The 13,196-nt window shown below is 42.4% G+C and overlaps 1 protein-coding gene across 2 annotated transcripts in view; it reads left to right on the forward strand.

The window, feature by feature from the left end:
- LOC102939366 (AGBL carboxypeptidase 4) overlaps nt 1-13,196 on the forward strand; it is a 1,380,179-nt gene that overhangs the window by 73,050 nt on the left and 1,293,933 nt on the right. For both annotated transcript variants that reach the window (XM_007062150.3, XM_043552774.1), the window contains exon 3: nt 9,527-9,651. In XM_007062150.3, coding sequence (XP_007062212.1) covers nt 9,527-9,651 — 125 coding nt within the window. The remainder of the gene's footprint in view (nt 1-9,526; nt 9,652-13,196) is intronic.

The raw sequence follows: 13,196 nt of genomic DNA on the forward strand, positions 1-13,196 counted from the left end.
AGATGGAAAATAGTTTGTGAAGCAGTTAGTAACTTGAGACCAAGGCATCCAATAGTAGTGGATGCTTTTGAAAATGTTGGCCTCTGTAGTTTGGTTGCATTTTATAATTCTATTAGTTTGATAAAAAAGTCTGAAATATTTTTCTAAGGCAATTTGAATTTTTGGTTCACAGCCAAACACGTGCGGTACTATTCCTTTCTCTAGGTGAAGCTTCAGGCCTTTCAAAGGGTACTGTACAGTTGCAGAGCATTTAGATGATTTTTTCACAACATTGTATGGATATCACTTTGTACTGCAGAGGTTAATATGTGCATTACTGGTATAAACAGTATAAGTGAAAGTATACTTAAAATTACAAAAGATTATGTACATGCTTTTATGATGAAGAAATGCAGTTTGCATTTCCTTCTATTCAAGACACATGCTTCAAAATTTAAGGGATAATTCTGATTTGACAGATATGTACTGTGAGCAGTGGCTCAAGTCACAATACATTACATGAGTCAGAGCTTCCAAACATCATCACTTGTCCATGATTTTTGTTCTAGTTATAAATCTAGTATTATCTGTAAAAGTTGCATTGGACCGCTTCCTGATCAAGCTATCTCTTACAAATTCTATGTAAAACCAAGAGGAATTTATGAACTGGTATTCTTAGATGCACTCTTTTCAGAAGAAGTCTTATCTTTGACAACAGGAAAAAGCTTTTGCAGATCTTTCTACCTGAAGTTCCTCCCCCTTCCTTAAAATGCATAAATAAAATTACTTTACATCATCTCCTCAATATATTTTGTGGTCTTTAAGGAAGAATTCAGTTGAGACTATTCTATATTACCTACATTTTTTAAAAAATATGGTTCTGTGAAAGTATAGCTTGGCTATCTTGGACTTGATCTCAGGTTCAAGTAATGAAAATGATGTATATGCTATTCTGTTGTGCTAATCCATTCCTTGGTTGTTTTTGTTTAAAGAATTTGTATAGATTGAAATGCAGCTGCAAGTGTATTAGTGATTTTCTATTGCTCACTTGTCAAGATTTTTATTGTGTGGATGAAAAATAGTATTTCAAAACCTAGCAGCATATTGACAAAAACAGAGGAGCACTTTGTGTAATTCTCTTTTTGAAAAACTACCTCTTTTAGAGACAGAGATTGCCTGAGTTACTTCCATTCATATGTATCTTGAACAATAGATTTATTGATAGCTTTTAGCTAAGGTTTAATTCTTCTCCCTGTTCACCATGGTGCTTATTTTTCTGTGTTAAGCAAACCAAAATTATGCTCCTATAAGCAAGGCATACAATATGCAAGTGTTCTAGGTGTAAAAGGAGGCATTTGACCTTTTGTTGGTAATCTGTGACAGGTGCAGGCTATTTTCTTCCAAATGGTGTTAATTTTCATGCCTAAATCTACCCCCTGAAACCTGTATTCTGTATAGCCACCACAGGGGAACTGGTGGTCATCGTGAGTGCTGTAATGGACAGCTGAGAGGGATAATCACTGATATTTCAGCACATTCATGCATGCAACTCATACATTTTTAGTGCACTCCTGTCTTCACTGCTTATTAGGAGGCTTGAAGTTAGTTATTCATTACTGGACAAAAAAGGTGTCTGAGCAAGTTCATGTGCAGGGAACAGCACATTGTTACAAATTAGTTTCCTTTACCATTTCTGGCAAACTCATTACAAAGTAATCGTGCCCTGTGCTGAAGTGCACTTCCTCTGGGACCAATAACTGTAAATAAGCAGGGCTGCAAGCTGGCTGATAAGTTGTTGTTCTGAAGATAACGGTCCTTTTTAGCAGAGTGTTTGACCTTTTTCTTTATATTGCCTCAGGCTTGTCTAAGACCCTCAAGGTCTATTTTTCATCTTAAAATTCTCTGTAGGAAAGCACAATGTGTGGCTTAAGAAGATTTTAGGACTGCTTAACATATCTATATTTTCTTTTCTTGCATTTTTATGATAATTGCTGGCACACAGTAACTCTAGCGAGCATTTTCTTAAATAGGTTCTTTCTTCCTGTAATGTATACTTTTTATTGATGTAGGAAACAATATTCAATATTTTATGAAGAGTAAATGTATGTTGCATAATAAATAAAATAGTAATATTGGTTTTCTTTTAAGCCTATTATAAATGTAGTGAACTTTTCCAGAAACTTTAAATGTACTTTTGGTCCATATAGAATAACTCATATTTTGAGTATATTGCACTTTGTTACTCTCGTGTAAGAGAGATAAGCTAGTATGATCAGCAATTTAAGGTTGAATGATCAAGGGAAAGTCTACATATTCTGTTTGCTGTAAATATTGCATAGAACTATATATAGGAACCGAGAATGTCTTAAAAACAACCTCCAAGGCAAAGAAAAAGTGAGTTTATCTTTACAGACATTTGGGAGTCTGATTTGTTCACATCATCCTAGAAGATTAGAGAGATCTGTTGTAGTACTTCTCAAAAGTAAAATCATAACAGAACAAAAATCAAGTTATTTAAGAGTGCATAGGAGAAATAATTCATATTGTTTCATAAAATTCTGGTTTCCTTTAAGGAATTATTTCTGTCACTTTTAATGTGTGTCCAGAAAGCCACTTCATATCCAGCATTGCACCTGTGCCATAAAAAAAAAAAAACAACAGTGTAGGAAACTGCACTGTAGGAAAGTTGAATACCAACGTGATTGAGTTTAAACATGTACCAGTCCTGTTACTCATTGTGGTTTTTCTTTTAAATTCCACAGATCGGTTCTTTATCTTACATGTACTTTAAATAAAATGTACATCATTGACACCCTCTATGTTCTGCAGGGCTAGCTCATTAAAGTTACAATTACTGTGGAACTATATTGTGATATTTTTAAAATCTTACATAGTTGCTTAGGGCTAGACACTGCACGCATGGAAGTGAGTGGTGGTGCTCCCATTGATTCCAATGGAGGCAGGTGGAAGCCCTTAGTGCAGTACAGTACTTGTCAATATCATTGCAAAATATGACTTTCTCCTTAGAATTTTTTATGTGAAATGGGAGTGGTCTCAAATGCCTGATTTAAAAAAAAATCAAAGAAAATTATCTAAGCAAAATTGTTATAAGCAGACGGCAGAAATTAGCGGAGAGTAGAAATATACACAGAAATCAAATATGGAGATAGTTAAAGGCCCTGAATAGTTGTAGTTAGCTATTTGACTGTAGTTTATTTGTGTATGAAACATAATGGTGGCATGACACAGAACTGACACTCTCCACCTTTCTCTTGAATTGACTATCATTAAAGCATAAAAAGTAGCTAATTCATCTAGTTTATTGTAAAAAAAGAAAAAAAGTAAGGTGTGTATTATCTCAATGCACAAGGATTTATGTGACACAAGAACAAATTTCAATATGTAGCTGCTTTTTTTCTAATCACTAATTAGTGAAACTATTTCTTTCTCCATGTTACACTTTTAAGTGCTTCCTCCAAAGACCAAATTAAGGGAAAGCCACTCACTTTCCTTATATATTCAAAAAGTAACATGAATATAAATTCAAAAAGCTTCCTTTTAGTATAGTAGATGCTTATTTTGAAAGTAAAATAATCCTATTTGTTCTTGACCATATGATGGATATGTAGCATCGTATCTTCATCATGTAATCAATGTTTAATTGTTGCTTAATACTTCTCAATACCTTTCAGTGTAAATCACTGCTTTTTGTGGTATTGGGGCATATATTCCTGTACATTGAGATAAAAAATGTAATCCCTTGATTTCAGCAATATGAAGGCAGCACTGTAACATTCTTAACTTTTATTATGAGTTTGGTGTAGAAGTTGCTCAAGTCCTTTCTCTTTGATGTCAAGAAGCATTTTTCAGTGACACCCACTGATCACTAAAAAGAAAAGGAGTACTTGTGGCACCTTTTGTGTACTTGTGTGCATCCGATGAAGTGAGCTGTAGCTCATGAAAGCTTATGCTCAAATAAATTAGTTAGTCTCTAAGGTGCCACAAGTACTCCTTTTCTTTTTGCAAATACAGACTAACACGGCTGTTACTCTGAAACCAGTGATCACTAGAAACTCTCTTAATGTGTGGAAGTATTTTTTTATGCTTGTGCAATTCTCACCCTTTATTTTTAACAAAAACTTCCACTGTCATGTGGCACTGTCATGTGGGTTGAAATCAGGATGATAGAGTGTAAGCAAAGGATACAGTGACTACAAGCGTCAGCCTTCTGTGTGTGGGGAACATGTTGAGTAGGTTAATAAAAGTATATGGTGTTGGGTACTGCCCTATTTAACATCTGGAAGAAATAGCATGTTAATGAAATGTACAAATAATACTGAACTGGAAGGAGTTGCAGATACCTGTGAGAACAGAGAAATAATACAAAGGAACCTACGCTAGAGAAAAAAAAAAGTCTCCTTGCAGAAATGAAAACTTCTGTGGGAAAATAACCTTCCACACAAATATTCAGTGAGATTGAGAAACTTGGAAAGCCGTAATCTTGGAAGAGACCTCGGTATAGAGTGAACAAGTGATTAAATTGCTAAGGTTTCAGAGTAGCAGCCGTGTTAGTCTGTATCCGCAAAAAGAAAAGGAGTACTTGTGGCACCTTAGAGACTAACAAATTTATTTGAGCATAAGCTTTTGTGAGCTACAGTTCACGTCATCGGATGAAGTGAACTGTAGGCATGCATCCGATGAAGTAAACTGTAGCTCACGAAAGCTTATGCTCAAATAAATTTGTTAGTCTCTAAGGTGCCACAAGTACTCCTTTTCTAAATTGCTAAGAGATCTGTGGTAGCTAGATATGATACTGATGAGTGCATTAGTTACTCCTGAGGGCATTCTGTGCCAAAAAAATTAAAATTCTGCTCAAAATATTTTAAAATTCTGCACATTTTATTTGACAAATAAATGTGGAGGATCCAGCATGGCATTGCGGAGCACAGGCCACTGGCTTCACAGAGATGGGAGACCACTGTGCAGCTGCCGCCCCCCCCCAGCCCCCACCCTCACCCAGGACACAGACTCAGTGGTGAGACTGCATCCAACCCTGATACAGCACAAGGACTGGGCCTGCACGGCCTGCACGAGAAACACCCCAGGGCCCTGCTCCTCCATGTCAGGTGCATCAGGTGTGGGATGGGCAGACAGGCTCAGCAAGGCAGGATCCAAGTGTGAAGGGGCTTAGTGTGTGGGGAGGGTTCTGTGTGGGGCAGTCTGGGTGTGGGCAGCTCAGTGGGGGATCTGAGTTCAGAGAGGATCTGGATGCCCAGAGGCTTGTTGGGGAATTTGGGTGCAATGGTAATGGGACTCTACAGGGGGGTCCAGGTTGAAGGTGGTTGTGGCTCAATGTGTGGGGGCTCATCTGAGTGTGGGGTGATAGAGCTTGGCAGGGAGGTCTGGGTGTGGGGGAGCTCAGTGAGGGGTCCAGATGCTGAGGGAGAAGGGCTCATTGGGGTGGGGATTCAGGTGCAACTGGTTGGGGCTCGGTGGGGTGAGGATCTGGGTGCGGGCGGCTCATTGGGGTGGTCCAGGTGCAGGGGGAGTGGGGCTCATCAGGAGGGTTCTGAATGCTGTGGGCTGAGGCTTGGTGGGAGGGTCTGGGTTTGAGGGGTTCTGGATGCATAGGGGTTGGGCAGATGTGGGAGCAGCTCTCTGTACAGGGATCTGTTCCCTGTAGCTGAGGAGTGATGGGTGCAGGAAGCGAGGGGGGAGAAGGGGAGTTTTCAGAGCTTCCTGCAGCCATGGGAGAAATCTGGGGATGGGTCTGACCCGGCCACGGATGCCATGCAGGGGAAGAGGAAGTACCATCTTCCCCAGCCCAGATGGAACTAGCAACTGAGTCTGGTGCAGGGTAGGAGCCACCATCCGGGTCTTTCCCAGTCCTGACTCCTGCCCCACAGTGATTTACCTCTCTGCCGGCTGCCCTGGGCACCTGAAACATACTGCTGGGGATGGTCGTGTGACTGCTCTTGTGGCTTCCCCATCAGAAAGTCATTTTTCTGCAGGGAAGCAAAGAAATCTGCAGGGGACATAAATTCTGTGCCTATGTCCATACACATGCACAGTGGTGTAAAATTCCCACAAGAGTATAAATTAGTAATGTCTAGGTAGATAGATTGCTCTAGTTCAGGGGTTTGAACTTTTTCTTTCTGAGGTCCCCCAACATGCTATGAAAACTCCATGGCCCACAACTACTGTTTTTCTGCATACAAGAGCCATGGCCAGCATAAGGGGTAGCAAGCAGGGCAGTTGCCCTGAGCCCTTTGCCACAGGGGACCCTGCAAAGCTAAGTTGCTCAGGCTTTGGCTTCAGCCCTGGGTGGTGAGGCTTGGCTCACCAGGCTTCGGTCCCATGCAGTGACACTTTGGCTTTCTTCCGTTAGCCCCAACAAGTCTAATGCCAGCCCTGCATGGCGGACCCCCTGAAAACTGCTTGCAGCCCCCCTGGGGCCCCCAGACCCCTGGTTTAGAACCACTGCTCTAGATTACATTGGTTTGTAATGGTCCCATCACACCCATTTTGCACCAGCAGGGGTTTCCTTAACACTAGGGATCTTTACAGCGTCTCTGCTCTGACTGTTGCATGGAAACATGTGGGCTGAGGGTCTGGCACTTCGAGTGCAGACTAATTAGGAATCTAATGTTGAAATGGAAACTGAAATATGCAATAGGTCAGAAATCAAGGTATCATTTTGCTTTGAATATTTTGACTTATATAGAATATTTATTCTCTCAGTAATCTCTTGTGTTCCTGATCTGCATCATACAGTACAATCCATTTTTATGATCTTTGGATTTCTGCTACAGAATTCACTAGCTGCTGTACCTTTTGTTTTTTAAATCAATGCAGCAGAAATTCTCTTCTCCAATCCATGCTGCAGATCATTCATTCCAAACCATTACCATTGATACTAATGGGAGTTACATACATGAAACAAGTGCAGATTATCACCATTTCTATAGTGACAAATATGCATTGTGACTTAAGGCAAATGAAAGGACTTTGTCTTCTTGTATTGAAGAATTTATAGTATAGGGCCATGATTTTGCCAGCCCTACTAACAGTCAGTAGTGGCTTACTCCATGAATAGTTCCAGTGACATTACTACTCAACATGAGTAATAGTGGCAAAATCAGGGCCTAGGGAAGACAGCATACAGACAAGGGATGGGGAAGCTGCTCCAATACCAATCCACTCTGCTTCAACTCCTTCCCTTGTCTGATTGAAGCAGGGGGGTTTTATCAGGTGACTGGCTTCAGGTGCTTTAATTGGCTTCAGGTGCTTTAATTAATCTATAGCAAACTTTCTTCCCTCTACAGGGAATAAGGCTCCCTTCTAACACTCTCCTGCTGAGGCCCGTCGGGGACATCAGTTGGCGGCTCCTTCACGGAGCTGTGAGCACGGGCACGTACTTGGCGTGGTTCACCCCCATCCTAGATACTTGTCCCTTTTGCGGTGTGAGGGAAACCCTGGCGCACGTATATTTGGAGTGCGCCAGGCTGCAGCCCCTGTTCCAGCTCCTCACAAATCTTCTATTACGTTTTTGGTTGCATTTTTCCCCTCACCTTTTTATTTATGCACTCCCCATCCGTGGCCTCACAAAGTCGCGGGATCTCCTAGTTAACCTCCTCCTGGCCCTGGCTAAAATGGCCATCTATAAAACTGGAGAGAGGAGGTTGGCCAATGGAGTTTTCTGTGACTGTGGGGCCGTTTTCCGATCCTCGGTCCGTTCACGTATCCGGGCGGAGTTCCTCTGGACGGCGTTCACCGACTCCCTTGATGCTTTTGAGGAGCGGTGGGTGCTGTCCGAGGTTCTCTGCTCGGTGTCCCCGTCCAGGTCCCTTTGTTTGACCCTTTGATTGGGGGAGAGAGTAAGGGACCCCAGCCCCAGCCATTGCTGCTGTGGACACCACCACCTTAGAGGGGTCCTTTCACACATGGGTGCACGTGCCCCACCCGGATTGTCCAACCCACAGCCTGCCCCTCTTGTTGGGTGCTTTCAGAGGAGGGAATTGTTGGTGACACTGGGCGTGGCGCCAGGTAACTCGAGGGGGTGGCAGGCCTTGAGAGTCGATGAAGCCCCCTCGCTCTGGGCCACCAGATAACTCGGAAGGGTGGAAGACCACGAGAGTCGAAGAAGCCCCCCGCTCTGGGCCCAGGCAAGCTTGAACACTTCCCTCCCCTGAAGCTAATGAGAAAACAATTGTGATTGGTTGCTGTGTTACACATTGCATATGCTGTTGTTTTTGTTTTGTAAGTGTGTTATGCAAATAAAAACACCTTTTTTGCTCAAAAAAACCCCCCCACTCTCCTGCTGCCCTTTGGCCATACTGTATCACATAGTACATGGATGAAATACACAACTGAAATAGCTGTTGCTTTCCAAAATACAAATGATCCCCTACCCCCAAAAACAAACTGTATGCCAGATTTTAATACCATTACTAACGTTAAGCGCACTTTACTCGACAAGTCATCCCACTGCCTTAAATGGGACTGCCTGAAGAGGAAGTTTCGACTCTATGTGAATAAGAATTTGGTAATCTTGCCCCAAATATCTGAAACGATATCTGAATGAATAAAATAATAGGTCCAAACATGTAGTAATACTTTCATAATTAAGATTTTACATTAGCTTTGAGAGCAAAGGTGTGGGGTTATTTTATTAAATACAAAATTTGATTAGATGAGTGTGAGCAGGAAAAATGTAATGCCTTTCATTTTGTAGGGTATAAATTAGGTGGACAGACAAGCCATATGTCTTTGAAACTCACTGCAGCACTTCAAAGGAAAAAAGCCAGTTTAACCATTTAAAAGCACTTTTCCAAGTTTCTCCAGCACTGAACTCCACTCCTTTTTCCACTATAGCCTGATTTGTTGCTTGCTTTCATTTTGTACTGAAAAGTACCAGAGGGAGCAAAGTAGATTCTGACTGAATTTTTCAATATTATATCACAAAACTAACCAGGAGGGGCCCAAGCTAAACCCCATAGCCTCATATTTTAGGAGAGAGGATCTTGAACATCTGTAGGAAAACAGGGAAGTCCTGAAAATCAGCCATAGGGGGAGCAATTGAATTTTTGGCACTGTTTTTAAGTAGGTATTCCTAAACATAAACAGCACATGGAAGAAAGAAATCCATATAAGCAGGGGGTGGGAGTGGCAAAGAGATCATATGAGAAAAGAGGGGATTTTGAGTAGCAGAAGGGATGATGGGACAATATTCACAGAGGGAATCAAAGGTCAGAGAGGATAAAAAGTCATTAGGAGTGAATTATAAAAGTCCTTATTGGTGGTTTTTTTCCTGTATTGACTTATTTAAATGTGCTTCGCTTATTTGTGTATTTTTCTTCATGAGTTTAATAAAGACATTTACTTGAAAAAGGTTCTGAACTGTGTTAAAGTGCTAATTAACCTTATAATCATGTGACTGGTTTTAGCCAGTCATAGTCACGCATTTTAAAATTCCATTCTATGTAGTTGTTGGGCTAGGGTTTATCAGCCATTCGTTAAACTGCTGCATTTCATAATCCTCTGGTAGGTAACCTTGGACGTGTGGATCACATCACAGAGTTTGAGTATGACCTGTTCATTAGGCCGGATACCTGTAACCCGCGCTTTCGAGTCTGGTTCAACTTCACTGTTGAAAATGTGAAAGAGTCACAGGTAAGTTCAAATTAAATAGTATGATTCGTTCACAATTACTTTATTGGAGAATAAAAGGTATTTTCTTATTTAAAATTAAACCAAAAAATAAATCCTTCCAGGGTAGTTAGTGACTATACGCTATGAAATATATGGAGTACTTGTGGCACCTTAGAGACTAACAAATTTATTTGAGCATAAGCTTTCGTGAGCTACAGCTCACTTCATTGGATGCATTCAGTGGAAAATACAGTGGGGAGATTTAGTACACAGAGAACATGAAACAATGGGTGTTACCATACACACTGTAATGAGAGTGATCAGGTAAGGTGAGCTATTACCAGCAGGAGAGCGGAGGGGGAAAAACCTTTTGTAGTGATAATCAAGGTGGGCCATTTCCAGCAGTTGACAAGAATGTCTGAGGAACAGTGAGGGGGGGGAATAGTTTTACTTTGTGTAATGACGCATGCACTCCCAGTCTTTATTCAAGCCTAAGTTAATTGTATCCAGTTTGCAAATTAATTCCAATTCAGCAGTTTCTCCTTGGAGTCTGTTTTTGAAGTTTTTTTGTTGAAGAATTGCCACTTTTAGGGGCTGTCTGTAAGCAAGGACTGGCCTGTCTCCAAGATCTGTGAGAGTGATGGGTCGTCCTTCAGGATAGGTTGTAGATCCTTGATGATGCGTTGGAGAGGTTTTAGTTGGGGGCTGAAGGTGATGGCTAGTGGCGTTCTGTTATTTTCTTTGTTGGGCCTGTCCTGTAGTAGGTAACTTCTAGGTACTCTTCTGGCTCTGTCAGTCTGTTTCTTCACTTCAGCAGGTGGGTATTGTAGTTGTAAGAACGCTTGATAGAGATCTTGCAGGTGTTTGTCTACAACCTATCCTGAAGGACGACCCATCACTCTCACAGATCTTGGGAGACAGGTCAATCCTAGCTTACAGACAGCCCCCCAACCTGAAGCAAATACTCACCAGCAACCACACACCACACAACAGAACCACTAAGCCAGGAACCTATCCTTGCAACAAAGCCCGTTGCCAACTGTGTCCACATATCTATTCAGGGGACACCATCATAGGGCCTAATCACATCAGCCACACTATCAGAGGCTTGTTCACCTGCACATCTACCAATGTGATATATGCCATGATGTGCCAGCAATGCCCCTCTGCCATGTACATTAGCCAAACTGGACAGTCTCTACATAAAAGAATAAATGGACACAAATCAGATGTCAAGAATTATAACATTCAGAAACCAGTCGGAGAACACTTCAATCTCTTTGGTCACTTGATTACAGACCTAAAAGTGGCAATTCTTCAAGAAAAAAAACTTGAAAAACAGACTCCAACGAGAGACTGCTGAATTGGAATTAATTTGCAAACTGGATACAATTAACTTAGGCTTGAATAAAGACTGGGAGTGAATGGGTCATTACACAAAGTAAAACTATTTCCCCATGTTTATTCCCCCCCCCGCTGTTCCTCAGACATTCTTGTCAACTGCTGGAAATGGCCCACCTTGATTATCACTACAAAAGGTCCCCCCCCTACTCTCCTGCTGGTAATAGCTCACCTTACCTGATCACTCTCCTTAAAGTGTGTATGGTAACACCCATTGTTTCATGTTCTCTGAGTATATAAATCTCCCCACTGTATTTTCCACTGAATGCATCCGATGAAGTGAGCTGCAGCTCGTGAAAGCTTATGCTCAAATAAATTTGTTGGTCTCTAAGGTGCCACAAGTACTCCTTTTCTTTTTGCGGATACAGACTAACATGACTGCTACTCTGAAACCTATGAAATATATGATTTCTTTTGAATCCTGAATGGAGAAAAGGAGATATCGCCATTTGTTTTTAAACTACTTAAGTTGGAGAGAGATACCGATACGCTAGCCACAGTATAAAAGTTGCCACAGTACAGTAGTAACTAGTATATGTTTGTGATTGTTTATGCAAACCCCAGAGTGGGCCTGCAGGGGTTAAAAGGCAATATTGGGCTCAGGTAGTGCCTCCCCGCCCCCGAGGCCTGCCCAGCCCACTCCAGCTTGAGGACCAGGTTAAAATGAATTCAGGAGCCCGGGCATGGAGTTGTGAACAGACTGTAAAAGAGAAGAATCCTTCTTCAGGAAGCCAGTCAGAAAGTGGAGCCTGAGAGGGGACAAGACAGTGAGTAAGGCCCATAAGCAGTGCCTTCTCCAACCACCATCCAGTTTGAGAAACAGCTTGTCTTGGAGGGTCCTGCTCATTTGGACTTTGTTTGTGATGCTATTGACTATTTAGTTAGGGCCCCACCAAATTCAAGGTTCATTTTGGTCAATTTCACGTTTTAAGATGTTTACATTTGAAATTTCACTGTGTTGTAACCATGGAGGTCTGACCCAAAAGGGGATCATGTAGGGGGTGTCAAAAAGTTGTAAGGGGGTTGCAGGATGGTCACCCTTGCTTCTGCACTGCCTTCCTGCAGCTGGGAGAAGTTCCCAGATGGGGAGGTGGGTCTGATCTGCCTTGTGTTGCTGGGAGCACCCCAGCCAGGGGCTCCTAGCTGCTAGTCCCGGCTGGGTTGTGGGAAGGGATAGGACTTCATCTTCCTCTGCATGGGTATTCTTGGAGCGGGGCGTTGGGGGGGGGAGATCAGACCCACCTCTGGGTACCTCCCTGGCTTCAGGGACGCTCTCACTTCTGTAGTGCGGTCGCAGAGCTTCCTGCGGCCAGGGGAAGTACCCAGAGGTGGGTCTGATCTCTCCGCAAGAGCAGCTGTGCAGGGGAAGAGGAAGTCCTGTCCCTTCCCAGCCTGACCAGGGCTATCAGCTGGAGCCCAGTGCATGGTAGGAGCCCCCAGCTGGGGAGCCCCCAGCCCTGCCTCTCTCCCTCCCCTCCAATAGCTAGATTTCATGGGGGAGGGCTGATATCAGAGTCTATGACACATTTTTCACGGCTGTGAATTTGGTAGGGCCCTAACTATAGGGGCCATACCCACAAACTGAAGGAGCACATATGTAGGAAGTAGCCCAGGATGGCAAATTTAGGCCCAGTAGAGAGGGAGGGCCTGGGTTCCCCTACCATGCCCCACTTAAGGGCAAAGGCCCAGACACAGTGGGAGGCCCAAACACTGTTGGCCTAGGGGCAGTAGCCAGCCATTGTTACTGCTCCCTCTGACAGCAAGACAAGAGGTTGGAGGTCAGGTGCACTAACCACTAGGCCACCTGGCCCTCCAAACACCCTATCCCAATATTATTTTGTTAACATATATACAAAGCAAACAATGCTTGCATAGTACTTGAGAAAGAATCCAAAACAGAACGAACATAGTTATAACCATTCAACTATTGGGACTCAAGCCAGCAGTAAGCTTAATTGGGACAGCAAGGTAGAGTTACAAATAGATATTTTTTTAGCACCTTTTAGAAAGTAGAAAGTATTATGTAGGAATGAGCCACAGAGAAAAAGGAGCTGGTCTCTAAGCATGAAATAAGTTAGATGTTAGAAAGATAGAAATGTTCTTTTTCATTAAAAGTGTTAGTACAAAAAACTAACTTCTTAATCTTCACTTTTTCAGTTGTCTTA

The sequence above is a fragment of the Chelonia mydas genome, chromosome 8 (genome assembly GCF_015237465.2).
Source record: "Chelonia mydas isolate rCheMyd1 chromosome 8, rCheMyd1.pri.v2, whole genome shotgun sequence".
Lineage (NCBI taxonomy): Eukaryota > Metazoa > Chordata > Testudines > Cheloniidae > Chelonia > Chelonia mydas.